Source organism: Balaenoptera acutorostrata, chromosome 9 (assembly GCF_949987535.1).
Source record: "Balaenoptera acutorostrata chromosome 9, mBalAcu1.1, whole genome shotgun sequence".
Classification (NCBI taxonomy): domain Eukaryota; kingdom Metazoa; phylum Chordata; class Mammalia; order Artiodactyla; family Balaenopteridae; genus Balaenoptera; species Balaenoptera acutorostrata.
Genome location: NC_080072.1, coordinates 9,997,454 through 10,025,087, shown reverse-complemented (window position 1 = coordinate 10,025,087; position 27,634 = coordinate 9,997,454). Strand labels below are relative to the sequence as shown.

Sequence of the window (27,634 nt, the reverse complement as noted above, 5' to 3'; positions counted from 1 at the left end):
GACTACCTACACAGACTATCAGAGTTTAAAAGGGTGAGGGCATCGCCTCATGGTAGAAGGAAGCAGTGCACTAAACACTAGAATTCGCTAGCGCACACAGTCTAGCATTGGAACACGTGGGTATCGTGGGAATGGGCTGGCCTTTCTTCTCCTTGCCACAGCCCACCTGTGCCTTGGTGTTTCCACAGCAGCCTGATGATCCTCCCTCTGCCCCAAGGGACTTCGGCAAGGGGGACTCAGTATGGGGACTCATATTCAGAAAGAAGTGAGACCCAGAGGCGGAGAGTAACTTGTAGCAGAGGTACGGGGACTCCTGTCAACATGCAGGAGAGCATCATGGATTGTAACAGCCTTCGTTTGGTCAAAATTACCTTTATTTCTCAGTTTTACTCCATTGGCATGTGGTAACAAAATTGACACACACAAAAAGGATGCTGATATTGGGTCTAATTAAAATGCCTCCGGCAAAGTGGTAGGAAGATGAAAATAACAAAGATAAGCATATAAGTTGGAGTTTTTAAAAAGTGAGTTCAAATGTTAGTTCTGCCACATCTATGTCCAGAGGCAACTTATCCTCTCTAATCCTGTTTTCTCATGTCATTGTTTGGATTTGAGATCACTCATGTTACCTTGCAACGTCTGAGCTTTTTGTCACTAGCCTGTCCCTTTGTGGCCATGTGAGACCACAGTGGTCCAGGCTAAGGAGAGAAGGCCACAGTGGTTGAGGTGCTTTGAGGGCTCGGACTTGGCTCAGTAAGTTTCACTAGCTTTGCTCAGATTGGGTAGCCTGGGCCCAAAGCCAGATGGCTTGATAGGCTGGGTTCAGCACCTATTCTGGAATGAAGGAGACAATGAAAGTAGAACTCTCCAATTCTGCTCCTAATTGTTCTACCCAGATTGTTTTAAGCTAGGTTCTGCCCAAATGGAAAAGATCTAAAATCTTCTGTAACCTGTTCTGCCGTGTGTGCGTGTGTGTGTTTAAGTCTGTCTTTGTTTTGACAAACCTCTAAGTAATCACAACAGCCTTTCCGTTAGGTGGTGCCTCTAATCCCACCCCAACATGCCTTAGGACCTTCGTCTCCCTGATTACCATTCTCATCTCCTTGCCATTCCTTTCCTAAACTAAATATGAATTCTCCCAGGTCTCTGCTTTTTCCTTGTAGTTTAAGGTACTTTCTTTCCAGTGTCCAAAATGCTCAATATGCTTCGAGTAGATGCTGTTGGGACAGGTGAATGATCCCCTCACCTCACCTGCAAGGCTGTGGGTGTGGGAAGGGGAGAGGGTGTGAATGTTGGTAACCCATGGGGCACAGTCCTGTGTTCACTCTCTAGAGATGGGTTAAACTGTTTCTATCTTTTAAAAAACCAGGAGATTAAAAAAATTGTATTTCAGTATTAGACTGATACACCTTTAAGAGATTCTCCTAAATTCCTACCTGGTCTCCAGCAGAGAAAGGTACTTGAACAGAATTGCCAGAGTAAGGATGCTGAAGGGCAGCCATGATGATCACAAACGTCTGTGTTTTTCCCTTCCTATTTCCGGTTGGAACTATGAAGTCATTACACTTAACCCACTGCTCCTGCTCAAAAGTAATGCTGTAACATAATTTAGGTTATGGAAAATCTTGTACAGCCCTTATATTCTTTATGACTGAACCCTGCGTTTTTGTCATGACTGGTAATTCACCCTCTCCCAGCTTGGTCACTTTGTGCTAACTGCTACTTTATTAAATTTGGAATTACAGGTCGGGGAGCAAAGGGAAACCACTGGGAGCCCGTTTGTTCCTATGGAGGAGACGACTAAGCGCCCCGTCTGCCCACCTGCTTATGGAGCAAGAAGTAGACTCCCCATCCTAGGAGTGTTCTCTCCCTTGGGTGGTGGTCATTCGCTCCCTTGGGTGGTGGTCAAAAGAGGTGAATCAAAAGCTGGAAGGATTTTTAATGGCCAGTGACTCTCTGCTGGCTGTTTTGGCAAGCCCTGGGACCTTATGCTCCTTTGGTACCCTGGATGGAATGTGGGACCAAATCCTGTAGTGCCAGCATCCTTCAGGGCCAGATGCCTCCAACACCACAGCCCTGGCCTTTGCCCTCCCTGCTTCTAAAAGTGGAAAAATTGCTTCTCCAGGAGCCTGAGGCAGACATGGGTCACACCTAGCCCTAGAGTGAGCCAAGCTGCCAGGCCTCAGGCGCTAATGCTTCCTTTCTAAATCTTGCCCAGAAGGTTCAGCTGCTCTGTCCTCCTCCAGCCTGTGAACCTCTGAGGTTTGCAAGCAAGAGTGGAGAAGGCACTGAGAAGTGGACCAGTGGGATGAGCTCCTCCCTTTCCTGGATGGAATTTTTTTTTTTTGGCCACACCACGCGGCATGTGGGGTCTTCGTTCCCCAACCAGGGATTGAACCCGTGCCCCTGCATTGCAAGCACAGAGTTTTAACCACTGGACCGCCAGGGAAGTCCCCTGGATGGAATTTTAGTGCTAAATCTCTTCCTGATTTCTGGGCTCAGTAGACCCTCCCTATTCTAACACCCTCCTGACTCCCTCTTTGGCCACCAACCACTTGCATCTGCTAAACAAAAAAAAGGAAACAAAACTTTCACATCCCTGTCCCAATAGCTCCACCCCTCCTTCCAGGGGGCTTGCGCACCCCTCTTTGGGTCTTAGATCTGTGCCTAGAAGATAAAGGGGAGGGGTTTGAGTCAGAGCCTTTATCTCCTCAAACCCACCCCCTCTGAGTGTTAGGATTGTAGTGGCATTGTCCCCAAGCCCCCCTCTGCTTTGGCTCCAAGGCTCTTCTTCCAGATGGGAGGCTGCTCTTATTGGTGGAGATAGGCATCTAGCCAGAGCTGCCCGGACTCTCTCAGTGAGCTGAGGGGACAAGATGGGAGCAGGCGGTGAGGGAGACAGAGTGGAGAGGAGCCCCGAAGCCATACCCGCCAGAAGTGCAGCAGTGAAGCCCTTCCAGAGGTGAGGTAAGGCCCCCTTGACGTGAGCACTCGCCTCCCCTTTGCTTCTGAGAAAGGGCTTGGGCCATGGCACTGAGAGCAAAGGCCCAAACTGGCCACAAGACCAACAGAGCACCTGGCCTTGGTGACCTCCATTCCAGACGACCTGGGGACACCTTCCTGTGGCTACCACCCCATACTTCACCACTGACCCCGCTGCCCTGCCCTCTTCCGGCCCTCCCAGCCCTCTTCCCAGGCTCAGATACTCACTGGACAATGTCGGCGAAGGCTGAGAACAGGGGCTTGGACTGGTACTCTATGCCATGCTTGGCACACAGGGACTGCACCAGGGGAGCCACTCTGTGGTAACTGTGTCGAGGCATCGTGGGGAAAAGACTTCACGGAGAACAGGGGACAGTCAGTGGCTCCAGCTCCTCTGGCCCCCCATCCCCCTCCTACGTGGACCCTCCCCAGGTCCCTGCTTCCCAGGCCTCCCTACTCACTGGTGCTCAATCTGGAAGTTGAGGTGGCCACTGAACCAGTCATTGAAGGCCGACTTATGGACATTGCATGTTGCCTGGAGCTGGAGGAGAAGGTCAGGGGAGCATGGCTCTGGGTACCAGATGGAAAGGCCAGCCCAGCCTTCTCCAGGCAAAGCTGGCCTGTCCCTGGTCACTCCCTTCTCCACGTGGTGGCAGGAGAGAAGCTTCAAGCTAACGAGGCAAGGTTTGGGAGCGTCTGTTGTTACCACCGCCCACCCCCTACCCTGGGTCTGTGCCCATCCACCCTTCTTATTAGTTGCGCCCAGGTCTTCCAAGTGACTGTCCCTCACCTGGGTGGAGACCCAGTCCACGTTCCTGTCGTAATCAATGTGCATGGGGATGTGGTTCATCTGTGTCACCCACACAAACCAGTTGCTTTCCAGGAACCTGGTGGACATGGCACCCAGACAAAACCAGTACAAGCAGAGCCCAGAGTTCTGACTCTCGCTCAGAAGCTGCTCCAACCCCGCCACCTTCCCCAGCCAACGCCCCCAGACCAGACTGGTTACTCCCACACATCTGCTTCTCTGCGCCGCTCCCTCCTCCCCCATCAAGTACTACCTGACCATAAAGAAGAGGCCTAGGAAGCCTTTCAGTCCCAGCAGTGGCACGTAAGTGAGGAAGATGCGGACATAGAAGCTGATCATCCAGGCCAAGTCCTGCAGCGAGAGGCAGAGCCCTGTGGCGGCACAAAGCCCCTCTCCTCCCACGGCGCTTGTTCCTCTGCGCGGAGCAGCCATCCTCCCCGGTCCTCAGACTGGAGCGCTCACGGCAGCCTCTCTCAGCTGCCCGCCCGGCAGCATCTAGCTCCGCTCCGTCCCTAGTGGCGCCCCCAGCCCGCCTTGCCTGTTTCCTTCACAGGTGCCAGGTCTCCCTGCCTCCACTTCCTCCCAACCCATCTCCATCCTTCACCCCTGACTCACTTCTACGCTGCCAAGTGAGTCTTCCAGGATCGTGGCTCAGTCTGTGCCAGTGCCCTGATCAAATCGCTGATCAGTTTTCTGCACCACCCTCCTCCCCTGACACCCGAGTCCTCCACCACATGTCCAGTGCCCAGATTCGCCCCTTAATTCCCAGCTTCTCTGCTCAAAGTCCATCCCGACTCCCCCACCTCCGCCTGTCCTCCAAGGCCAGCTAGGTAAGTGACTTCGCGAGGTCTTTTCTGATGCCTCCCATCCAGCCGGATGCAGTCAGGCCGCTTTCAAAATCCCCAAACCTCCTGCCTGTACCTCTTGTCTGGTGTCAACCACATCCTGTTTCATCGGAAGTTTCCTGAGTGAAGGTGCCGTCTCTTTTTCATCTTCCCCCTCCCCAGCCTGGCCCCTGCTTTATGCCGAGCACAGTAACCTCAGGAGATAACTTGCTGAATTAAATAGGGCATCAGGAGTCAGGTTGCCTGCTGAGCCCAAATCATCTCACCTAGAGATAAGGAAGGGTCTATACCTGGTTCTGTCACTTTGCTCTAAATTAGGTCTGGAATAAATCTCAGTGGGACCTCCCCTGGAGAACCCCCTTCCCATCCCTCAGGGTACTGGAGACAAAGGATGTGGGATTTGGGGGCCATGGATACTTACCACCCACTTCTTCCTCTGAATGACAAAATAGAAAATATACCACTGGAAGTAGAGAGGCAGCAAGGCCGGGGGCCCAACTGGGGAGGAAATGGACACGAGGGGGGAGGTGTGAGCAGCACTGAAGGGTCACTAAAGGGCCAGTTGGTGCTGGACAGATGGCCTCCAGCACAGGGCTGCCCCTCTGCCATCTCCTCCTGTTGCCCCTCCAGCCACCTCGGCAGTCCTCAATCCACTGGAACCGACAGGCGCTGAAGGTGGGCATGAATGCAAGTCTGAAGAAAGCAGAATCTCCCAGTGGATGCTGAGAGGGTGAGGTGGGGGCAACGTGGCATTCTCTTCCATGGAAAAGGATGGCTGGGGAGACAAGCTCCACGGACGGAACTTGCTCTGCTCCTGTGCCTTTAAAAAGGTACTGCTCATCCTCCTGGAGTTGCGCCGCCCGCAGCCCTGCCCCTACCAGGGGCCTTCCTCCTGGCCCTACGCCTGTCCTTGCAATCATCTGCCCTGAGCTCCTGGCTGCTCCGCCACGCAGATGAAGGGACAGGAACAGGAAAGTGTGCGTGTTGAGTGGGGGGAACCCTGCCGATCCTTCACAGGCTGAAAGCTGTCTCCCCTGGACTAGGGAGACAAGCTTGTGCCTCCCAACCTGAAGCAGCCTGGAGGTCGGCTGTGGAGAGGGGCGGAGGAGCTTCTCTGAGAACTGGGAGTTGAAGTGGGTCCTGTCCTATGTGCTCGTCGCTTTCCTTCGGTGTCCCTTCTCTGCGGGGCCCTGTTGTCACCTGTGAGCCCGGCATTACGATGCCCACACATGGCTCTTCCATCCTGACGTGCCATGAATTCTAACCTTTTTTCTGGACGGTTCTGCTCCACCCTTCTATCCCTTCCCCCTTCTCCACAGGGATGGAGTAACAGGCAGTTAAGACAAATTCCTTTGAACGAAAATGGGATCGATGGACTCATCCCCTCCTTTCCTTTAAAAATTTGAATTTTTAAAAGGCTTTAAAAAATTTTAGGCATTATGGAGATTTTTAAAGCAGGGAATATACACAGCAGTCTTCAGAAAGAGCTGAAGACGACCACAGCAATGTTTTCTCCTCAGCTCCCTCTTCAGGTCCAATCCTCCCATTGCCAGCCTATCTACCTTTGTCCTTCTGGGTGTTAGACTGTGTCCCACTGCGTCACCTTGGCCCTGGCCTGTTTGACAAGATTTAAAGTGAGGTTTCAGGCTTAGTCGGGATGGCCCCCCACCATTCAGTTCCCTTGTGGAAGCCAGGGTGGGGCTGGAGGAACTAGTTTGCCCCCAACACGAGTGACCTTTGACCAAACATCAGCCTAACTCTTGACTTTGCCCCTTGAGAAGGTAGACTGCCCCCTTGCAGGGGGCACCCTGTTCCAGGTGGAGAACTTCCTCCAGCCTTCACTTCAAGTACCGTAGTCCCGGGAGGGGCATTTACTCCTCACATCCTTTCAGCAGCCCCTGCCGAGGCAGCACCCCACCCCATGCCCCCGGTGCTGGACGAGGACACTCACTCAGGAAGAAGTATCTGTGCTGGTGGTTGTATGGCATGTACTTTTTCTTCTGTTTCCCAAGCTGTGAAGGAAAGCAAACACATCAGCACCCACAGGCCAGTCACCCATTCCCCTCCCCTTGTGACCTTGGCTTCTCCCTGCTCAGGAGCCGAGGCCTCCTGCGGGGGCCGTCAGCTTGCTGGCGCTGTGGAAGGCTCCAACAAGCCCAGCCTTACCTCCAGCTCCTGGCGCGTGAAGCCCAGGCTGCTGGATTTGCCAAGCGCGCCACACCGTGGCCGCAGCTCGGTGGCCCACACCCACACGAGGCACGGGCACGACGGAGCCTGCAGGTCCTCAGTACTCCTCGTGCTCACCCCGAGACGCCCTTGTCAGGTTTCCAGGCCCCTCCACCTCCCCGTCCTTTCTCCATCTGGTGCTTTTTTGACACCAAGGTCTCCACAGACAACAATTTTTACCCTTATAAGGGCCAGGATCCCCTCTACATCCAGCCCCTGACCTTCTCCAAATCTTTCGGTCTCTTCAAATGTCAACATGAGCTTTATAAAATCCCTTGAAAGCTAAGCACAGTTCGGCAAATATTTGTGGAAAGGTTACCAAAATCAGCTTGGCAATCTGAAGGTTCTGGCAAGGTTTTCCCCAGCGGCTGGTGGTGATTTTCTAAGCTGAGTGGCCGTAGAGACAGACTGGGGCTGCCAGGCTAGCCAGTCGGTCCGGGTCCCCTAGCGGGAGCTCTCAAAACCATGACAGCGAAGCTCTGCGCTCGTGTTCGAGTCATGGCTCCTTCTGTTCCTCGTGTCCTGGTTAGTTCTGGCGACCAGATGACCACAGGGCACAGGAGGAACTCTACCCCAGAGCAGAATGCCAGCTCACCCTTCTTTCATGAGTCCATCTACTGTTTTGACAGAACATTTACTGATACCTTATCCCGTGCCAGGCACTTCTGCTAAATGAAGCCTTCTTTCTCCATTAAGTGATTCATGCAACAATTTATTTATTGAGCATTAGTGTGCCCGGCACTGTTCTAGGTGTGAGGATACAGAGATAAATAACACAAAATGCCTACCCTCGTGGAGCTTATCACCTGAGGAGAGGAAGCTGGTGATGAATTTGTAGACAGAGCTCAAGGTAATTACAGATAAAAAACAAGAAAATATGACAAAGTGAGGTAGGCAGCGTTTTGGCTAGGGTAGTCCTATATATATGGCCTCCTGGGGCCCTGACATCAGAACTGAGACCTGAATGGTGAGAAGGAGCCAGCAATGCAGACATTTGGGGGAAGAGCATTTAAAGCAGAGGGAACAAAGGTTTGGGATGTTCAAGGGACAGAAAGAAGGCCAGTGTGGCTGGGAATATAACAGGGGAGAATAGTTGATAAAGCCAGAAAACTAGGGACGGCCACATCATGTTGAGCCTTAGCCCTGGGAAGGCCACAGTAAGGAGTTTAGATTTTATTCCAGTGGGGATGGGAAGCCCTGGACGGCTTTCAGCAGGTGGCACTATCTGCTTCGCGCTTTAAAGGCTCACTCTGGCTAGAGGTGGGGGAATGAACTGTAGAGGGCAGGTAGAGTTGAAGGGAGACCAGTGAGGAGGCTGGAACAATGATCCAGACCTGAGATGGACCAGACCCGGGGATGGGAGGCAGGGGAGAAGGAGAAGTCGATGGATTGGGATATGTTCTGGAGGCAGCAAGCCTTGCTGATGACCTGGAGGTGGGGGTGAAGTTCATCCCATCCCGAGCAACATTAACTGAGGTGTGCGGGAAGCCAGAAGAGGAGCATCTGTCTTGTTTGGTGGGGTGCGTGGGCAGAACCCTGGCCTCCTTATTTCGGGACTCTTAGGGAAGGGAGCCCTGTCCGCTGGCTGCCTCTTCGAATGGCAATCAAATTAGGATTGTAATGGCCACTACAACCCTGAGAACTGCCCCACTGTGTTTCAACTCTCGGAGGCCAGAAAGGTGGTATTTCGGGTGAAGTGTCCCCTGCACTTCCTTGTTGTCCAGGAGAGTTGGGAGGCACTGGGGCGGATGCTACTGGGTCAGCCCAGGGATCAGTGCTCAGTCAAACTGGACCCAGTGAGGCTGAACCAAGCGCCAAGCAGCCTGTAGCCCACGCATTTCCTAACAGCCTAACCTCAGCCTCATAACTAGGCAAAAAAAAAAAAAGTTATTTTTTCCCCAGAGCATTCTCTATTTTTAGTGTCTGCAGATAGGAGTTTCCTAAAAACCTTAGTACCAAGAAGCAACAGAGGCAGTGGTGTGAGAAGATTCTCTTCCACTTAAGACTCCCATCTTTTTTTAAAAATCTTCTAATGACACCAGAAGTGCTACCAGAGCCTCATGCTCTGCCCAGTAAATAATCCACACCCTCTAAGGAGCCACCGGAGCCACGGGAGGCCAAGGCTGGTTCGTCATTTGCACAGTGTTGGGCAGGGAGCAAACCAAGTAAGTCCCTATTTAGGAAGTGGGAAAATTAGGACCTTGTGGCCAGCGGAAGCACAAGCCTCAAGCTAGGGGCTCCTGGTGCTAGGACAGCCAGTGCTGCCAGAGCCTTCCCCCAGAGGTCTCCTCATGGCCAGAGAGGAGAGGAGAGCCAGGCTATCTTGAACTCATGCCTGGAACTGAAGTGTATTTAACAACAGTTTAATTCCTGGTGTGTTGAAATGTTATAATGTGTCATGAAGTGGGGGAGGGGGACCTGGCAGAACTCTGACTATAGCCTAGAGCCTTGGGACAAAGGGTTTATTTTATTTTATTTTGTTTTTTTAATGTTTTGGGTCAAAGGGTTTTAAATTAACTTTTTAAAGAACTCCACTGGCCACTCACAGCCGTCCATCGCGTCACGCTCACTAAAGACTCACCAGATCTCCACCCACCCCCAGGCTTTAGCAGCTACATTATAATGGTTGCTCACACCCTCAGATGACAACTCAAACCCAGTGCTGATCACCCTGAAAGTCAGGCTAGGATCAGGCAGGTGGGAAGAATTACTCAGTGAATGAATATTCTAGATAATGGGCATCAGAGAAGAGTAAGTCAGTGTAGCCGTTGTGTAAGAGAGAGGATTACAAAGTGCAGGGGGCTGACTGCCTGGGGTGGGAGTGTCTAAAAAGCACCTGCAAGAAGGGCCATCCATCACCTTCAAGGCCGAGTAGGGTTTGCACAGCAATCTGGTCATCCTTTGGGTCCTTAGCAGCGTGGGGTACCTTTCTGCAACAGCTATTTGCTGACTTGAACTCATGAGGGAGGACAGGTGAGTGTCCTGGGCAGCCTGCTTACTGCCTGTGGCGTCCCACAACTTCCAAACAGCCAGCCAGCCCGGCCCCAATGTCTGGCCCACACTGACAGCATTGTGAGCACTTCCCTGCAAGCCCTGTGTGCTGCCTGGTTCCCATTCTCCGAGACCTTCACCGATACCTCTGCTCACCTCCACCGAGAGGATCTTCCCCAAGGCAAAGAAGAAGGGGTGCATGTTGATGTCCGGGTCTTTGCGGAAGCAGTTGGGCTTGGCATGGTGCTGGAAGTGCAGGTGGTTCCACCAACTGGCAGGGGCCCCCTACAGAAAAGCGGGGCATGAGTAGGAAAGCCTGGTGCCCCCCCTCCCCCAGGCAGCCCACCGTTGACTGGAGTTTCAGAGAGCCCCTCCCCGTCCCATTGACCTTCAGGTGGCCAATCACGAAATGATGTAGCAGGTGGTTCCATGTAGAGGTGCTGAAGACGGACAGGTGTCCAAAGTCATGCTGCAGCCAGCCAGCCTGGGCCTGGGTGAGAAAGGCTAGCGCTGAGAGCAGCCCACCAGCCCCGCATCTGTCTCAACTGACTCGGCCTCTCCCTCTTCCTTCATCTACCTAGGCCTGTGCTGGCCTAACTGAGCACATCAGGAAAGGAGTCAGGAAGCCTGGGTCCTGCTTCTGGCTCCGCCGCTGACTCACACAAGAGCTAGGGCAAATCACTACCCCTTCCCTGTTCTTCAGTGTCCCCAGCTCTGGAGTTCTGTGACTTCCACTGGACTGAACATCCAAACTACGGAACAGGACAGAGTGACAAACTCAGGCAGGTAGAAGGCTTAACTAATGGGTTCTGACAGCCAAGTATTAGGGCCCCAGCTGAGAAACCAGAATCTTGGTTCCTGGCACAGCTGGACTGTGACAGAACCTGAACATGAAGTTTGAGAGGAGAAACGCCACGGGAAGAAGGGAGCCCTGGGAGAAGCGGCTGGAGAGGCAGTGGGAGAAATGAAGGTGCACACGTTGTGAAGACGAGCAGATGAAAGCCACACACAACGGAACGTGTGCTCTTTCTGCACCAACTCTCCCGCATGTCCTCAGCTCTGCCCTGGTCACAGGGCTCCTCGGCCTCCTGAGGGGTACAAAGAACTTTCCTTGTGGAAGCTGAGCTGGCTGTGTTCTTGACAGGCCCAGGGCTCTCACCTGAACTGTGCTGAGCAGCACTGCACAGAGGAGGAGGGGCAGGAAGGACGTCCCACAGAGCCAAAGAGTGAGCCAGGCAGCGGCATCCAGCAGCAGGATGTGCAGCAGGTGCAGCAGGAAGAAGACAGGGTTCGCCTTCATGAGCCCCATCCGCTCCACCGTGGCCTGCAGCTCCCGGAACTCCTCAGTCAGCTCTTTCTGTAGAAGAGTGGAGATGGAAAGGGTGTTATTCTCCCCAGATGCAACCCAGCACTGGAGCCAAGGACCCTCTTAAGCTCAAGGCCCTCCCACCAAGTTAGCTGAGGGAAGCCCACGGTCCTAGGTAAAGATACCACAATGCTGAGGAAGGATGACAGGAGGTGCTATGGGATCAAGTCTAAGAGCATGTGGTCTTTGGAGTTAAACAGAATTCATTCAAGCCACCGCTCTGCCACTTAGTAATGGCGTGATCCTTGGCCGAGTTGCTTAACATCTCTGAGACTCAGTTTCCTCATCTGTAACTGTGTGTGGATTATATGATGTTACGCTTGGCACAAAATAAGTGCTCGGTCGATAGGTCTCATGTTGAGGATGGGGATGGTGGTGGTGGCCTTGTGAGAACCACAGGTTCCAAAGCCCTGCAACCCAGTGACTATGCAGGAGAAGCAAGGATCTCGAGATTCCCAAGAACTACTGATTGTGGTCAGCTGTGATCATATCTAGGCCTTCCTTCTACCCTCTGCCCCTCAACAACCGCAGGATCTCCAAACAGCAAACGGGGTCTCACATTCTTAGTGGGCTCAAAGCTGGGCTGCTCCGGAGACAGTTCTCCAATCAGGAGAGAGTTCATATACTTCCTCACAAGGCCCTTGTTGATGTGGAACGCCACAAAGGGATCCTGCAAGTTTGGGGAGAAGGCAGAACAGTGAGCAAGTCAGCCCGGCCCCCCAAGACTTGTGGAGGGCTCACACCAAAGACCATCCTCCTGATCCAGCAAGGAGGCTGTACCCAAGTTCAAAGAGACCCCACCCGCCTCCAGGCAGCTGCCCTTTGAGAGTGCTCAGACCTGTCCCTGGTGTCCACAGCTCAGGATCACCCAGCAATTGTGTTCTAGGAAGAAGGGTAGGTACCACGCCAAGGAATAGGAAGCACGGGTAGGGCGACCACAGAAAGACCTGCCTGGGCTGGCCTTTCCTCTAGGTGTCTCATGAAATGTGCTGAGGAAGACTCCCTGTGTCCAACTGGAGGACTTTTGCATTTCTCCCCCTTCCCTCCGCTGCTGTTCTGGTTGGGGTTCCATATTTCCCTTCCCACTCTGAACACCCCCTGCCCTAGGGCACTAATTTTGGTTACGCAAGGTGGGGTCCTCAGTGACTAGATTAACGAGATTAATGTCCTGAAGGTCAGACAGCCCCAGGCCCAAAGCCACAAGCTTGGAGGCGGAGGGAGCCGGGGCGGAGCCGGCGGCCGGTGGCACCACACATCCGGACCAATCGCGGTCTCCGCTGTGGCCGGCCCCGGCCCTAAATCACACTGCAGGAAGCCTGCTCCGTCTACGCATGCGCCAGTCCACACCTTCGCCTTCGGCCACTGCCTGAGCTCCCCAGTGATTACTCCGGAGCTCAGGCCTGGACTCCTAGGCCAGCCGCGTCGGAGGGAGGGGCGGGTCCTTACCGCGTTAGGCTGCACCGCCTCATCACGGGAACCCTAGTGGCCCGAGGCGCGCTCCGAGATGGCAGGGAGAAAGCTGGGGACAGTGGAAGGGGTCACGCCGCTAGGCGAAGGATGGGGGAAGGATATAGGGGGAGGGGACACGGCAAAGCGAACGCTCCAACCTTTGGGTCCCAAGGAGTGGTCCCCCAGCTCTCAAACCCAGAAGGGAAGTGTTAGGTGCTTTAGTCCCGAGACCAGGTTGTCTAGAGAGGGAAGCAACAGAATCGGGGCTGGGACGCGCGCTGGCCCGCAGTGAGGCCTGAGGGAGGAGGGATGCGACCCAGCACCGGGCCTACAGCCCAGGACTGCAAACCGCTGCTGGCCTGAGGCTGCGTGACCTCCCCACAGGATTCCAGGACTGTTCCAGGTCCCTCGCTAAGTGTATGCTGATGCAGCCCCCCCCGCCCCCCCACCTTCAGCACGCTGCTCCCACTCTTTTTTGTGCACGAGCAGGCGCTAGCCCTCTCTGGCCGGTGCTGCCCCTTCCCCACCCTCCGGTCTTCACCCTGTGCAGGAGTTCCTAAGGCAGCGGGCACTAGGTGGCTTCCCCCCCTCAGGAAAATCCCCGAGTGTAGTTCCCTCGTTCTCTGCCCTGCTCACGCTCGCCAGTCTAGTCCGGCATGCTCGGTCCAGACGCGTCTGCGCTTCCCTCCCAGCCACCCAGACAGGTCAAGACTTGATCCCTCTCCCTGCCACTGACCCCTCCTCCCTCGGTCTCAGCAGTGCCGCCGTCCGGGCGTTCCACATCCCCGCTGTCCTCCCTCCTACCCCTGCTCCGGGGACTGCCCACGCCTGGAGACCGCAGACTCCTGGCAGCAGACGGAGCGCACGGACCGATGGCGCGGCCCTTTGTTTGTGCGTGCACATTGCCGGCCTCCCTCCCTATCTACTCCCCAGACTCCACTTTTCGCAGCCTCTCTCCTGCCCTTGCATCCTGTTTTCGCAGCACACCCAATCACCTGGCAACCGGTACGCTCCTGCGCCTCCCAGCTTCTCCCCGAATTAGAGTGTTCGGCCCTGAGTGCCAAATCTCATGTCTCGCGCGCTGAGCCCCAGGCTCCGACCGCCCGGCCCCGCCTCCTCCCGTTCCCTGGTCTGGCAGCACTCACCGTGGCGTCCTGCCCCGCGTAGTGGCTGATGACCCGGGAGCCCCCGGGGTGCTGGCGGGTGAACTCGCTGATGTTGTACACCTTCCGGTCAATCACGAGCCACCGCTCTTTGTCGCGTCCCGAGCGCTGCGCCACCTCGTCCCAGGTGAAGTAGCGCGGGGTAGGCCCCTGGGCCGGGGTCTCGGAGGCCATCGGGGCCGGGCGATGCCGCGCACCGACTGGGCAAGGGAGGTCAGGCGCGCGCACGGGACCCGCGGGGTAGCGCGCACAGGCCTCGAGTGCTCTGGGAGCCGGTCCGTTGTCGCCCGCCTAGAGCCCGCCGCCCGCGCGTCCGGTTTTCAGCAACCGAGGTGGTCGGCGCCGAGCCCCGCTGCGCTCGCTTCTATTGGTCGAGCCGCGTGGCGCGGGGACCGAGTCCCCGCCTTCCCGCCGGCCCCGCGCGGGCGGGCGCTTCAAGAGGGTCCTGGCAGGCCGGCTGAGCGCGGGGACGCGCGCCCCCTCGCGGGCTCTTTGCGGGGGTCGCCGGCGGACCCCACTCTCCGACTCACGCCTGTAGCTCACAGGGGGCGCCGCGGGCAAGATAACGGTTCCTGTGGAGGCTCCTGGGTGCGGGGCCGGGCTCGCGGGGCGGCGGCACCGGGTGCGCGGGCGCCCTGGGCTACTAGGGTAGGGTGGGCTCGGCCGAGCCGGGTGAGTGGGTGCATGGAGGGCCGGCCTCGCGGCCTGGGAGGCCTGCCGGGCCCGCGGGGTTGGAGATTGAGGGGTTTGGTGAGGGGGTGTGGAGAGGGGTTGTCCCACGGGCTTCGTCTTTGGGTTGGGGGCGTCCTCGCCAGTCTCCCGACGCTGACCCTCCAGAGATCCACCTGATGAACTCCCGCCTCCTCGCCACGCCGCTCCACCGGTTGTGCGGCTGGAAGTTAGGAGCCTGAGAACCCTGGGCAATTATCTTAAAACAGCGTAATTACGGCTTAGAGGTGCTGGGGTGTGGGAGTGGTTAACGCTTTACTTTGCTCAGTATAACATTAAAAATGCCCCACAATTTTCGTAACTCTGTGTGCCTTTTTTGTTTGCTTTTATTTTTATTTTTTTTCAATTAACTGGGATCCTTAAATAAAAGGAAGTGGCCTAGCATCTCTGGGCCTCTGGGAGGCCCTGTGTGAAGAGCCTGGGTCTTCCAGCTGAGGCATCAATGCTCCATCCTGGAGGAACCTGGGAGCCGTAGGAGGCCTTTAAGTAGAGAGATTAGGGGTTCAGAGCTCTGAGCTTTAGGAAGGGGTGAACACAGAGGCTGGGGCCGGTGGGGGGGGGGAGTCAAGAAGCTGTTAGAGTTATGAAGAGATTCAGTTCACGTACTAAATTTTATTTATTCAAAAAACACTTTATAAAGCACTACGTGCCAGGCACTGTTTTTAGTGCTTTGCAGACATTAACTCATTTAATTCTCACAAGAACTCTTTGAGGTAGGAACCTCACTTACAGATGGAGAAATTGAGCCACTGAGAGGTTAAGTATTTTATCACACAGTGAGTGGCAGGACTGAGCTTCGAACCAGCCTGTAGCTCTGCTGTCTCTCCTCTGATTATACTAATGGGATTCTGCAGCCAGGGGAAAGGAAGCCAAGCTTTATTCCATGCACTTGAACTAGGGTCTTTGCCCCTAGGAGTCAGGAGACTAGGAGAAATACAGCTAGATTTCTGGTAGAAAAGGACCTTCATCCATTCAACCCAAATCCCTCATTTCTTGAGATATGAAAATTGAGGTTCAGAATGCAGAAGGGACTTCCCAGGTTCCCAAGGGGAAGGTCCAGTTAAGATGCCAGGCAACTGCACCTTGCTCAGGAATGATGGTGCATGCAGCTGCCCCTCTGCACAGCCAATTTTCCACTTAAATAAAGACTTTGCTGAACAACTTCACGGTGTGTAACACAGGAGGTGGGGGGCAAGGGGCTCGTGAAGGATGAACTCATGGGATTTCCTTAATACAGTTGTCTTCTTTTTGTTGTATAGAGGATAGACACCTTACAGACCAGTATATTAAACCTACTATTTAACAGATAAGGTGACTGAGATCCAAAGCGTGGGAGCCACACATTTAAAAATAGGACATCTGGAGCTGCAATATACCCTAGGACTCATTTATACCTTTTAGTTCCTCTCTGCAGGAGTTCCTAAACAATGGGTTCAATGAATGCGTTTGATACAAGTCCTCCCTGGTTCCAGAAAGAGGCGGCAGTGTCAGTGTTGCTGTCCTTGCTTCTCTGGGCACCTCCTTCCTTCCAGGTCCTTAGACCTGCCTCTATAAAATGGGAGAAGGCAGGCCTGAACAGGTAGGCCCCAGATCTTCGGATTTCCCCAGGAAATTGGTCTGCACTGCCCCAGCCATTGATGTCAGCTTTTTGCTGCTCTTCTAATGCAACTTTACAGTACAAAGGATCTCTATTTAAAATAAAGCAAAAAGGGGAATTCCCTGATGGTCCAGTGGTTAGAACTCAGTGCTTTCACTGCCTAGGGCCCGGGTTCAATCCCTGCTTGGGGAACTAAGATCCCTCAAGCTGAGCGGCACGGCCAAAAAAAAAAAATTGCAGTGCTGAAAAAATTTTAAACATAGATATTAGTTTATATTTATGAGCATTTTCTTAGGATAAGTTCTATGTGTGTAATTAATGCACTAAGTAAGAACATTTTTAGGCTCCTGTTATGTGTTGACACATTGCTTCTCAGCAAAGTTGGTTTACTGAGCATTTACTGTGGGTTGTTTAGTTTCGCTGCAGCTGCTGTCACCAGAACAAGAAAGGAATGCTGATCTGCCGCTCCCTGGCCAATTGCCTCCCTGCCAATACTGTGAGCTCTAAACATTCAGGAATGAAGCACCACCACTTGGGGTCTCTCCAGGGAGTCTCTCAATCCCCCCACATTCTATCCAAATAATTGTACTATCAACCTACAAGCAAGTTCTATTCTAAATGCATTTCAAGAGTTAGAGAAGGCTCTATCAAGTTCCAGCAGGATGTAATCACGAAGGGAGGCAACGTGATAGAAGAGGAAGAATAAGGATTGGTATTTGAGAGACCTGGGGACGTCCTGCTGCTCCGCCTGCTGCTGTGTAATGTTGGATGCCATGTTAGCCTCTCTGGTCACAGATTCCACATCTAAAGTAAAGAGGCCAGATTCCTTCCAGCACTAGCAGTTCCTGCCTTTTTTGATGAAAATGTTACTCAAGATCCCATATCTCTGGTTGACATTCACCTAGAGATGATGCTTTTGATGACAACTCCTTTCTTAGATAGACTACCCAATAGTTGCCTGTCATTTAAGGCAACTGAATTTGACAGCCTTATTAAGTTTATGCCATTTTTTTAAAAAAATTATTTATTTATTTATTTTTGGCTGTGTTGGGTCTTCGTTTCTATGCGAGGGCTTTCTCTAGTTGCGGCAAGCGGGGGCCACTCTTCATCGCGGTGCGCGGGCCTCTCACTGTCGCGGCCTCTCTTGTTGCGGGGCACAGGCTCCAGACGCGCAGGCTCAGCAGTTGTGGCTCACGGGCCTAGTTGCTCCGTGGCATGTGGGATCTTCCCAGACCAGGGCTCGAACCCGTGTCCCCTGCATTAGCAGGCACATTCCCAACCACTGTGCCACCAGGGAAGCCCAGTTTATGCCATTTTTATTGTTGAAAATTCTTGAATTTTTTTAATAGTTAACAACTTTGGCTGCAAATTAAATTGTTATCTAGTGTACTTAGTTAAAGTAGCTTGGCCTGACCAATATTGTTAGCTAAGATAGTATGTGTACGTTTTTTTCATACAACTTGTATCCTTTGATCTTCATTATTTAAACAAACAAAAAAAATTGAGTAAGATAAGTCAGAAATTACAGTCTCCATTTTATCATGAGGAAACTGAGAGGCTGTGAGACCTAACATCAGGCAGTAAGTGATGGGGCAGGAATACTCATGTGGCCTGTGATTGCTTTTGATCTGTGACTTCCCACAAGAAGGAACAGACACTCTTCCCCAAAGCCCAGATCCATGGCTGCATTTGTGACCTAGGCCTAGCCAAGCAGAATGTCTCATTCCTCTGACAACTGTAATTGGCCCAAGGGTCAGAATGTGACCTCAAGCCCAACAGAGCCATTCCTGGCGGATTAGTGCAGGAAGCAGGGGCTGGGGAAACATTCTTTCTGCTGGGGTTGCTTAGCAGGTGCAGCCATTTTTTTCTGTCACATGGAGACGACCTTTCTGCAGTAAGAGAGAAGCAGGCCAACAGGGAAGGAAGAGCAGAGACAAATAGCAAGTGTTGAATTGCTGCTTCCAGAGGCCCTGGTTTCTGAAGCTGTTTAGTTCTGTGACCTATCTGGCTAGTCCTCCAGGCTAGGTGAGCCAGTAAATTTCTTTTTTTCCTTACACTAATTAGAATTCCTTTTTTTGTTATTTGCAGCCAGGAAATGAACCTAGAACCTCTGGCTCTTAGGCCCCAGGGCCCTTTCTTCTAATGTTAATAATAGCAGGGAGTCATCGAGCACTTCCAGTGTGCCAGGCAGTGTGCTAAACACGTCACTTATTTACTGGACCAAAACTAAAGTCCCAATCCAGAAAGGCTGAATATGGGACCTTGGAAAAGAGAATCCCCTTCCCCAGGTACCATGGCATCTGACCTTTTTAAGGACTGAGGAGATTAGAGTTTTTGTAAAAGTGTGGCCAAGTGATTCTGAAACCGAGTCCCCCTAAAATCGAGTTCCCTTACCGAGTTTATGATTAATCTCTTTATCCAAAACTTATTCCCTTTCTTGTCCCCTCTGACCTCAGTCCTGTGCTAACTGAACAGTCATCAACTGGAGTCAGATGACTAAAATCACTGTTGTTGATAACATCATTAATGTACTGAAATTGCTATTCTAAATATCATCATTAAACATATAAACTCAATTGTTTCTCCAGGGCAATATGAGCTAACAGATCCCTGAGCCATGGACCACTTGGCCAGAGAATCGTAAACCAGAGACATCCTGATTCCTGAAACTACGTTTAAGAAATGCCATAGGAAAAAAAAAAAAAAAAAAAGAAATGCCATAGAAATTTCACAAGACGATGATTAATCCCAGCCTCTTTGTTCTTCCCCTTTTAAAAAAACCCCTCACTCAAAGACCAAGTTCGAATACATCTGAGGCTTGTCTCCCATTCCCTTGCTTGGTGCCCTGCAGTAAATCCTTACTTTGCTGCAAATTCCCACTGTCAGAGTTGGGCTTTCTGTGCCACGGGCACCTGAGCCCTTGCTGGGTTTCAATTCTGCCCTGGTAGAGAAGGGCACCTAACTGTCGGGGGAGGGCTCCAGACTGCAGCACACTTTTCTTCTACGATGGAGGAGCTGGTCGTTCCCCTGCCTCCTTCCTGCTTACTGCTCTGTCATTCTTTCTTTCTTTCTTTCTTTCTTTGGTTGAGCCAGGTCTTAGTTGCGGCAGGTGGGCTCCTTAGTTGTGGCTCGCGGGCTCCTTAGTTGCGGCTCGCAGGCTCCTTAGTTGTGGCATGTGAACTCTTACTTGCGGCACACACATGGGATCTAGTTTCCTGACCAGGGATCAAACCCGGGCCCGCTGCATTGGGAGCGCGGAGTCTTAACTACTGCACCAGGGAAGTCCCTGCTTCCTTATTTTCATCAGCCATTCTGATTTGATGATGTGCATTGCATTGTTGAGAGAGAGGCCTGATGTAAGTGCAAGATATTTTCATTGTTAAGTCATTTTTTAAAAATTTCTAACCCGTTGCTCTTTTTTAAAAATAATTGAGGTATAATTGACGTATAACATATGTTAGTTTCAGGTATACAACATAATGATTTGAAATTTCTATGTATTGCAAAATGATCACCACAGGAAGTCTAATTAACAGCTAAATCATTATAGATTGCAAAACTCTAAATGTTCACATCATTACATTTAATTACCCTCAGGCTTCACAGTGAAAACACAAAGAGCATTTGCCATTAAATTTATGTGGTTAGTCCAGATCACTCTTTTGAGCTTCTAACTCATGTAGCTCATGCCTTGTGGCCACTGCCATTAGGATGTCTTACCATCGTATCCAGATTAGCATGTCCAAGCCTGAACTTGCCATCTCCCACTTCACCTCTCAAACCTCCCCTTCTGTTGTCTTCCCCATCGTTATAAATGTTCTGTTCACTCAGCGGCACAAGCTAAAGACCGGGGAGTCATTTCTGAAGCTTCACTCTCCAGTGAGCTGCCGTGGTTGATTCATTACCAAGCCCTGCCAGTTATACCTCCAAAAATATCATAAATGTCCTCCCTTTCCTCATTCTCCAGTGTCTCCACTCTATCCAAGCTATTGTCACTTGCTCAGATTCCTGCCTTAGTCTCCTCACTAGCCTTCCTGGCTTTATCCACATTTGACTCCCTCCTATCCAGTCACAGAACAGCTAGAGTGGTCTTTGAGAATTTAAGATCATGTCAGTTTCCTGCTTAAAACCTGTCATTGGTTTCCCATAGCACTGGAAATAAAATTCGTATTCCTGTGGGCCCTGCCTACATCTCCAATCTCATCTGGTGGCTCTTTTCCCCTCACCAAGGACACTATGGCTACAGTGGCCTTCCTGTTCCTGAAACATGCTAAATTCATTCTTTTTTTTTTTTTTTAATATTTATTTATTTATTTATTTATTTTTGGCTGCGTTGGGTTTTCGTTGCTGTGCACGGACTTTCTCTAGTTGCGGCGAGCGGGGGCTACTCTTCAGTGCGGTGTGCGGGCTTCTCATTGTGTTGGCTTCTCTTTGTTGCAGAGCACGGGCTCTAGGCATGCGGGCTTCAGTAGTTGTGGCATGCGGGCTCAGTAGTTGTAGCTCACAGGCTGTAGAGCGCAGGCTCAGTAGTTGTGGCACACGGGTTTAGTTGCTCTGTGGCATGTGGGATCTTCCCGGACCAGGGCTCGAACCCGTGTCCCCTGCATTGGCAGGCGGATTCTTAACCACTGCGCCACCAGGGAAGTCCCTAAATTCATTCTTTTTTTTTTTTTTTTTTTTTTTTTTAAGGGACAAATAATATAATTCCATTTATTTGAGATACCTATAGTAGTCAAATTCATAGAGATGGAAAGTAGAATGGTGACTGTCAGGGCTGGAAGGGGGAATGGGGAGTTGTTGTTTAATTGGGGGCGGAGTTTCAGTCTGGGGGATGAAAACAGTTCTGGAGATGGATGGTAGCAACAGTGGCGCAACAGTGTGAAGATACTTAATGCTAGTGAACTGTACACTTAAAAATGGCTTAAAAGGTCTATTTTATGCATATTTTACCTTAATTAAGAAAAGATCTGAGGTGTCACTTTACGGTTTCTCCTTTCCGTGTTTCTTTTTGCAAAATAAGCAGATGCACACCCAGCCAGTCCCTCCACTCCTGCCCTCCCTCCACGTCTCACGTTCACTTAAGACAGAGCTCCCCCTCGTCACCACTCTTCCTGTAGACTTTAGGCTCCTCTAGAAACGTATCCAATGTTATACAAAGACTATGGCGACCTGGGAGTTACTTCACTGTTGGGAGGAAAATTCCCAATTTCCAAGTGTTATTTCCAAATGTTCTATAAGAGTTGAAAACATAAAATAACATCCTACAATAGGACAGCAAGGTGGCCACTGAAATGAATATGACCCAGAGGTTGTGCCTAAAAGCATTCTCAGCCTGTAACCCCTCACTCCCTTCCTACACCCTTCTTACCATTCATTTGTGGGCTGCTCCCTATTTTATTTTATTTTATTTTTTTTTCTTTTTTTTTTTTTTAAATTTATTTATTTTATTTTTATTTAATTTTGGCTGCGTTGGGTCTTTATTGCTGCAGGCGGGCTCTCTCTAGTTGCAGAGAGCGGGGGCTACTCTTCATTGCGGTGGCTTCTCCCGTTGCGGAGCACGGGCTCCGGAGCGCAGGCTCAGTAGTTGTGGCGCACAGGCTTAGTTGCTCCGCGGCATGTGGGACCCTCCCGGACCAGGGCTCGAACCCGTGTCCCCTGCACTGGCAGGCAGATTCCCAACCGCTGCGCCACCAGGGAAGCCCTGCTCCCTATTTTAGATGGAACTCTTATGTCCTCACTCAATTCCTCATCATCCCACAAATCCTACTCATTCCCCTTCCCAATGCCCATTGTCTTCCAGGAGCCAAAATGTTGTGTGCATCCCTGCTCCAGACCCCTAAGGAATGACTGGACTTTCCCTTCTGCATCAGTTTTCTCCCAGGATGCTCCTCCCAGGAATTCCTGGGAATTCCCCCAACAAATCCAAGACCAAGGCCCTTGATTCTTCATGCACCTCCTTTCTTGGGTGCAACCACTACCCTCTTAGCTTTCCCACCCCCACCCCCGGGTGCTGCCAAACCTAAATTCATTCTTGAATTAGAGCTTTTGCATATGGCTGCTCCTTTTGCTTCAAACGTGATCCACTGCTACTTCCATGACTCGCTCCTTCTCAACCATCTGTTCCCAACTTAAAGTTCATTTCTTTAAATACTCTTTCCATGACGACCGCTCTTTCTACGGAAGATTCTCCCTACTGCTGCTTACTCACGATTTTAACATCCTCTTTGTTTTCTTCTCACGGGAATTGTAATTATTTTATTCTTTCTTTGCTAATTTTCTGTCTCCCTGACTGAACTATAAGCGTCATAAGGACGAGACTTGTCTTGTTCACTGTTGTATGCCTAATATGTACTCAGTACAATTAGTTGGATGAATGGATAAAATCAATAAGAAAAAAAAAACCCAAATGAGGTGATACCAACAGGAGGTCATAGGAGAAAATGTATAGAGAGCCAATAAACACAAGAGGATGCCCAGAATTTGTCCCATAATTTAAAAGGAGGGAGACTGCACTTTTCATATATCAGATTGCCAAAATTTAGAGGTTTGGCCATATCTCTTAACCTTGATGAGAGTTTGGAAAAACAGGTTGTGGTATGGTAAATCAGTGCAGTGTCTTTTTTAGAAAGCATTTGGCAATATCTATCAAATTATAAAAGGCATATATTCATAGACCCAAGAATTCCAGAGATAGACTTGCATAAGAATGCAAATAAATATCTTCCAGAGTGTTTATTGTAGCTTTTTTTTTTTTTTTTTTTTTTTGGGCTGTGCTGTGTGGCATGTGGGATCTTAGTTTCCCAACCAGGGATCGAACCTGTGCCCCCTGCAGTGGAAGCACAGAGTCTTAACCGCTGGACTGCCAGGGAATTCCTGACTGTAGCATTTTTTGTAATAGGAAGAATATGGAATAATAACAGCTAACATTTTTGAGTACTCACTGTGTTCCAGGACAGTATCTCATATACTTCACAGAGCAACTCTATGAAGTGGTTTTTATTATTATATTCCATTTTGCAAGTGGGGTAATTAGCTGGCAACTTCCCCAAGGAACCACAGCAAGTAAGTAACAGAGCTGAGAATTTAACCCAGAGCTGCACACTTGATCATTATGCTGTACTATCATTTAGAACCAGCTAAATATCTGTTTAAGTAGGGAACAAGTTACATAAATATGGTATTTGAAGTTCCACACTGTGTGTCCCTCCCACCATAAACAATTATAAAACTGAAAAAAATACATGAAGTGACTGTTTTTGGCCATTGCACAATCGGCAGGGTGATCCCCAAGTAAAAAAGAGGCATACAAAGTGAACCCCACTATATCACTGGCTTTCTGCCTGATGGCACTTTCTGGTGCTGTAATGAGGTGAAATTCAAGCAGAAAACAGCAGAGGTTAATTTAACATTAAAAAAAAATTTTTTTTTTAATTTATTTTTGGCTTCATTGGGTCTTCATTGCTGCACGTGGCTTTCTCTAGTTGCGGCGAGCGGGGGCTACTCTTCGTTGCAGTGTGTGGGCTTCTCGTTGCGGTGGCTTCTCTTGTTGTGGAGCATGGGCTCTAGGCGTGCGGGCTTCAGTAGTTGTGGCTCGCGGGCTCTAGAGCACAGGCTCAGTAGTTGTGGCACACGGGCTTAGTTGCTCCGTGGCATGTGGGATCTTCCTGGACCAGGGCTTGAACCCGGGTCCCCTGCATTGGCAGATTCTTAACCACTGTGCCACCAGGGAAGTCCCTAATTTAACATTTGATGCTGTTGAGGCAATTGGGAATTGTAGGTTGGAGTATTAGACAAAAGGGTGTACAGAAAAGGAGCTCCAGAAATTTGCATATGGATCTTCTTAAGTCTTTAGCCAAACACTAAAGACGTAAGTATGTTTAGGGTGAGACCTCACAGGCCTGGCAGAGAACAGCTACTGGGTCTCACAGCACTGGGAAACATAGGAGTTCCTATTAGGCGGAATCAAGAGACATCATTAAATACTCTGAGCATTCAAATGAGACCCCAGAAAGGCCATGCATTAGGAGTAGGGCTACTCTAGCCCTGGACTATGCATCACTATAGACCTTTCCAATAAAGCTTAAAAATAAACCATAAAAAGAACAACCTATCTGCCAGTAAATTAACTTTGCCAGAACAAGACAAAACATCCTTTAAAGGAAAGCAACAAGGGGCTTCCCTGGTGGCGCAGTGGTTGAGAATCTGCCTGCCGATGCAGGGGACATGGGCTCAAGCCTTGGTCTGGGAAGATCCCACGTGCCGCGGAGCGACTGGGCCCGTGAGCCACAATTACTGAGCCTGCGCATCTGGAGCCTGTGCTCCGCAACAAGAGAGGCCGCGATAGTGAGAGGCCCGCGCACTGCGATGAAGAGTGGCCCCCGCTTGCCACAGCTAGAGAAAGCCCTCGCACAGAAACGAAGACCCAACACAGCCATAAATAAACAAAAATAAATAAATTTAAAAAAAAAAAAAAGGAAAGCAACAAAATCCTGACACTCAAAAAATTTAGCATTCACAATGTCCAACATAAAACGTAGAATTGCTAGACATGAAAAAAAAAATCAGGAAAATGTGACCCATAACCAGAGTGAAAAAAAAAAAAAAAAAACAATAGAAATTTACCCATAGATGACAAATGTTGAAAGAGCAGACAGGTAATTTTAAACAGCTATTCTAAATATACTTAAGGATTTAAAGGAAAAGATTAACATACTGGGTAAGAGATGGAAAAGCTCACTAAAGAAATAGAAACAGTAAAAAAAAAGAAATGGAAATTCTATTTTTTTTAAATTGAAGTATAGTTGATTTACAATGTTGTGTTAGTTTCTGCTGTACAGCAAAGTGATTTGGTTATACACATATATACATTCTTTTTCATATTCTTTTCCATTATGGTTTATCACAGGATATTGAATATAGATCCCTGTGCTATACAGTAGGACCTTGTTGTTTATCCATTCTATATATAATTGTTTGCATCTATTAACACCAGCCTCCCATTACATTCTTTCCCCACCCCCCCTTTCCCTTGGCAACCACAAGTCTGTTCTATATGTCTGTATGTTTCTGTTTTGTAGGTAAGTTCATTTGTGTCATATTTTAGATTTCACATATAAGTGATATCATATGGTATTTATCTTTCTCTTTCTGATTTACTTCACTTAGTATGATAATCTCAAGTTGCATCCATGTTGCTGCAAAAGGCATTAGTTCATTCTTTTTTATGGCTGAGTAGTATTCCATTGTATATATGTACCACATCTTCTTTATCCATTCATCTGTTGATGGACAGAAATGGAAATTCTAGATATGAAAAATGTAGCATCTGTAATATAAATTCACCAGGTGGAATTAATAGCACACTGGAAACTAGAGAAGGAAAGATCAGTGAAATTGAAGATAGGAACATAAGAATTATCCAGAGTGATGCTCACAGAGGGGGAAAAAAGGCTGGAAAAAGGAAAAAGAGCAATGGCTACTGGATAATATCAGATGGTCTAACATGTGTATAATTGCAGTCCTAGACTAAGAGGAGAAAGAGACTAGGGTAGAAAAAAATAATTTAAAGAAATAGTGGCCAAAAATGCTTCGAAATTTGAAGAAAAATATCAATTCATTAGATCCTAGAATCTCAGTGAACCACAAACAGGAAAAAAAAATGCAAAGAAAGTCATACCTAGGCACAGCAGTCAAATTACTAAAGATGAAAAAGAGTAAATCTTTTTTTGTTATATTTTCTTAAAATTTTATTTATTTATTTATTTATTTATTTTTGGCTGTGTTGGGTCCTCGCCTCTGTGCGAGGGCCCTCCCCAGCTGCGGCAAGTGGGGGCCACTCTTCATCGTGGTGCGCAGGCCTCTCACTATCACGGCCTCTCCTGCCGCGGAGCACAGGCTCCAGACGCGCAGGCTCAGCAATTGTGGCTCACGGGCCTAGTCGCTCCGCGGCATGTGGGATCCTCCCAGACCAGGACTCGAACCCGTGTCCCCTGCACTGGCAGGCAGACTCTCAACCACTGCACCACCAGGGAAGCCCGAGAAAGAGTAAATCTTGAAAGTACCTGGAGGAGAAATATACATTACAAGTAGGCGAACAACAATAAGAATGATCACTGATTTTTCACCAGAAATAATGCTATCAGAAGATAATGAAAAAATGCTGTTAATCTGGGAACCTATGTCCAGTGAAAATATTCTTGAAAAACAAAGGCCTGTGATGGTGGGGGTGGGGTTGAGGGCTGGTTCCAAGGGTATATGGGAATTCTTTGTACTTTTCACTCAATTTTGCTGTGACCCTAAAACTGCTCTATTTTTTTTAAATGAAGGCAAAAAATATATATTTTCAGACAAAAAGGCTGAGAGAATTCACCAGTAGACCTGCACTACAAGAAATTAAATGTTAAAGCAAGTTCTTCAGGTCAAAGAAAATGAAGTAAGGTAGAAACTGAGATTTATACAAAGGAATGAAAAGCACCAGAAATGGTGCATTTGTAGATAAATAAAAAATACTTTTTTCTCATTTATTAAATTTCTTTAAAAATAACTATTCAAAGAAGAAATAATAACATTATATCATGAAGTTTATAATATAATGTAAGGTTCTTTGGTTATATGTGAAGTGGTATATTAACTCATGGTAGACTGTGATGAGTTATGGATGTGTATTGTATTCCCTAGAGCAACTATTAAAACAAAGATGTATATCTAAAAAGCTAGTAGAGGAGTTAAAATGAAAAAAGAAAAACAGAGTTTAAAAAAAAAACACAAGAAAGGAGAGATAAAGGAACAAAATATAGATGAGACAAAGTGAAAACAAAGAGCAAAATCATAGACTCAACTCAACCATATCAATAATTACACTAAATGTAAACAGACCATATATTCCAGATTGTCAAACTGAATTAAACAACAAGACTCAGGGCTTCCCTGGTGGTGCAGTGGTTGAGAATCTGCCTGCCAATGCAAGGAACACGGGTTCGAGCCCTGGTCTGGGAAGATACCACATGCCGCAGAGCAACTAGGCCCGTGAGCCACAACTACTGAGCCTGCGCGTCTGGAGCCTGTGCTCCGCAACAAGAGAGGCCGTGATAGTGAGAGGCCCATGCACCACGATGAAGAGTGGCCCCCACTTGCCACAACTAGAGAAAGCCCTCGCACAGAAACGAAGACCCAACACAGCCAAAAATAAATATAAAAATAAATAAATTAATTAAAAAAAAAAGACTCAGTTATATACAAGAATTGTACTTTAAATATACTGACACAAATAAATAAAAGGATGGAAAATATATGCAATGCAAAGTGTAATCATAAGACAATCGTTCAAGATGGTGGAGTATAAGGACATGCACTCACTTCCTCTTGTGAGAGCACCAGAATCACAGCTAACTGCTGAACAATTATCGACAGGAAGACACTGGAACTCACCAAAAAAGATACCCCACATCCAAGACAAAGGAGAAGCTACAATGAGACAGT

The 27,634-nt window shown here is 49.4% G+C and overlaps 1 protein-coding gene across 3 annotated transcripts; it reads right to left on the bottom strand.

Annotated features, from left to right (window-relative positions):
- Positions 1 to 356: 356 nt before the first annotated feature.
- On the bottom strand, positions 357 to 14,192 carry FADS1 (fatty acid desaturase 1). 3 transcript variants are annotated; one of them, XM_007174422.2, is made up of 12 exons: positions 13,813 to 14,191; positions 11,778 to 11,888; positions 11,012 to 11,209; positions 10,241 to 10,342; positions 10,009 to 10,137; positions 6,587 to 6,647; positions 5,057 to 5,133; positions 4,044 to 4,141; positions 3,773 to 3,869; positions 3,444 to 3,523; positions 3,211 to 3,336; positions 357 to 2,863 (listed from the first exon to the last, which is right to left on the bottom strand). In XM_007174422.2, the coding sequence occupies exons 1-12, from the start codon at positions 14,002 to 14,004 to the stop codon at positions 2,812 to 2,814; spliced, it is 1,323 nt and encodes a 440-aa protein (XP_007174484.2). In that variant the 5' UTR covers positions 14,005 to 14,191; the 3' UTR covers positions 357 to 2,811. The 3 variants fall into 3 exon arrangements, with proteins under 3 accessions (XP_007174484.2, XP_007174485.1, XP_007174486.2); XM_007174423.2 differs by lacking the exon at positions 13,813 to 14,191 and adding an exon at positions 13,663 to 13,789; XM_007174424.2 differs by lacking the exon at positions 10,241 to 10,342 and having other exon boundaries at positions 13,813 to 14,192.
- Between the last annotated feature and the right edge of the window lie 13,442 nt (positions 14,193 to 27,634).

Excerpts from the sequence above, each read along its gene's own strand:
- FADS1 (XM_007174422.2), bottom strand. The coding sequence starts at position 14,004 with ATGGCCTCCGAGACCCCGGCCCAGGGGCCTACCCCGCGCTACTTCACC. Across the intron at positions 5,134-6,586 it reads GCACAGATACTTCTTCCTGA|TTGGGCCCCCGGCCTTGCTG; the intron begins GTGAGTGTCCTC and ends TTTCCTCCCCAG. Across the intron at positions 3,337-3,443 it reads AACTTCCAGATTGAGCACCA|TCTTTTCCCCACGATGCCTC; the intron begins GTGAGTAGGGAG and ends TTCTCCGTGAAG.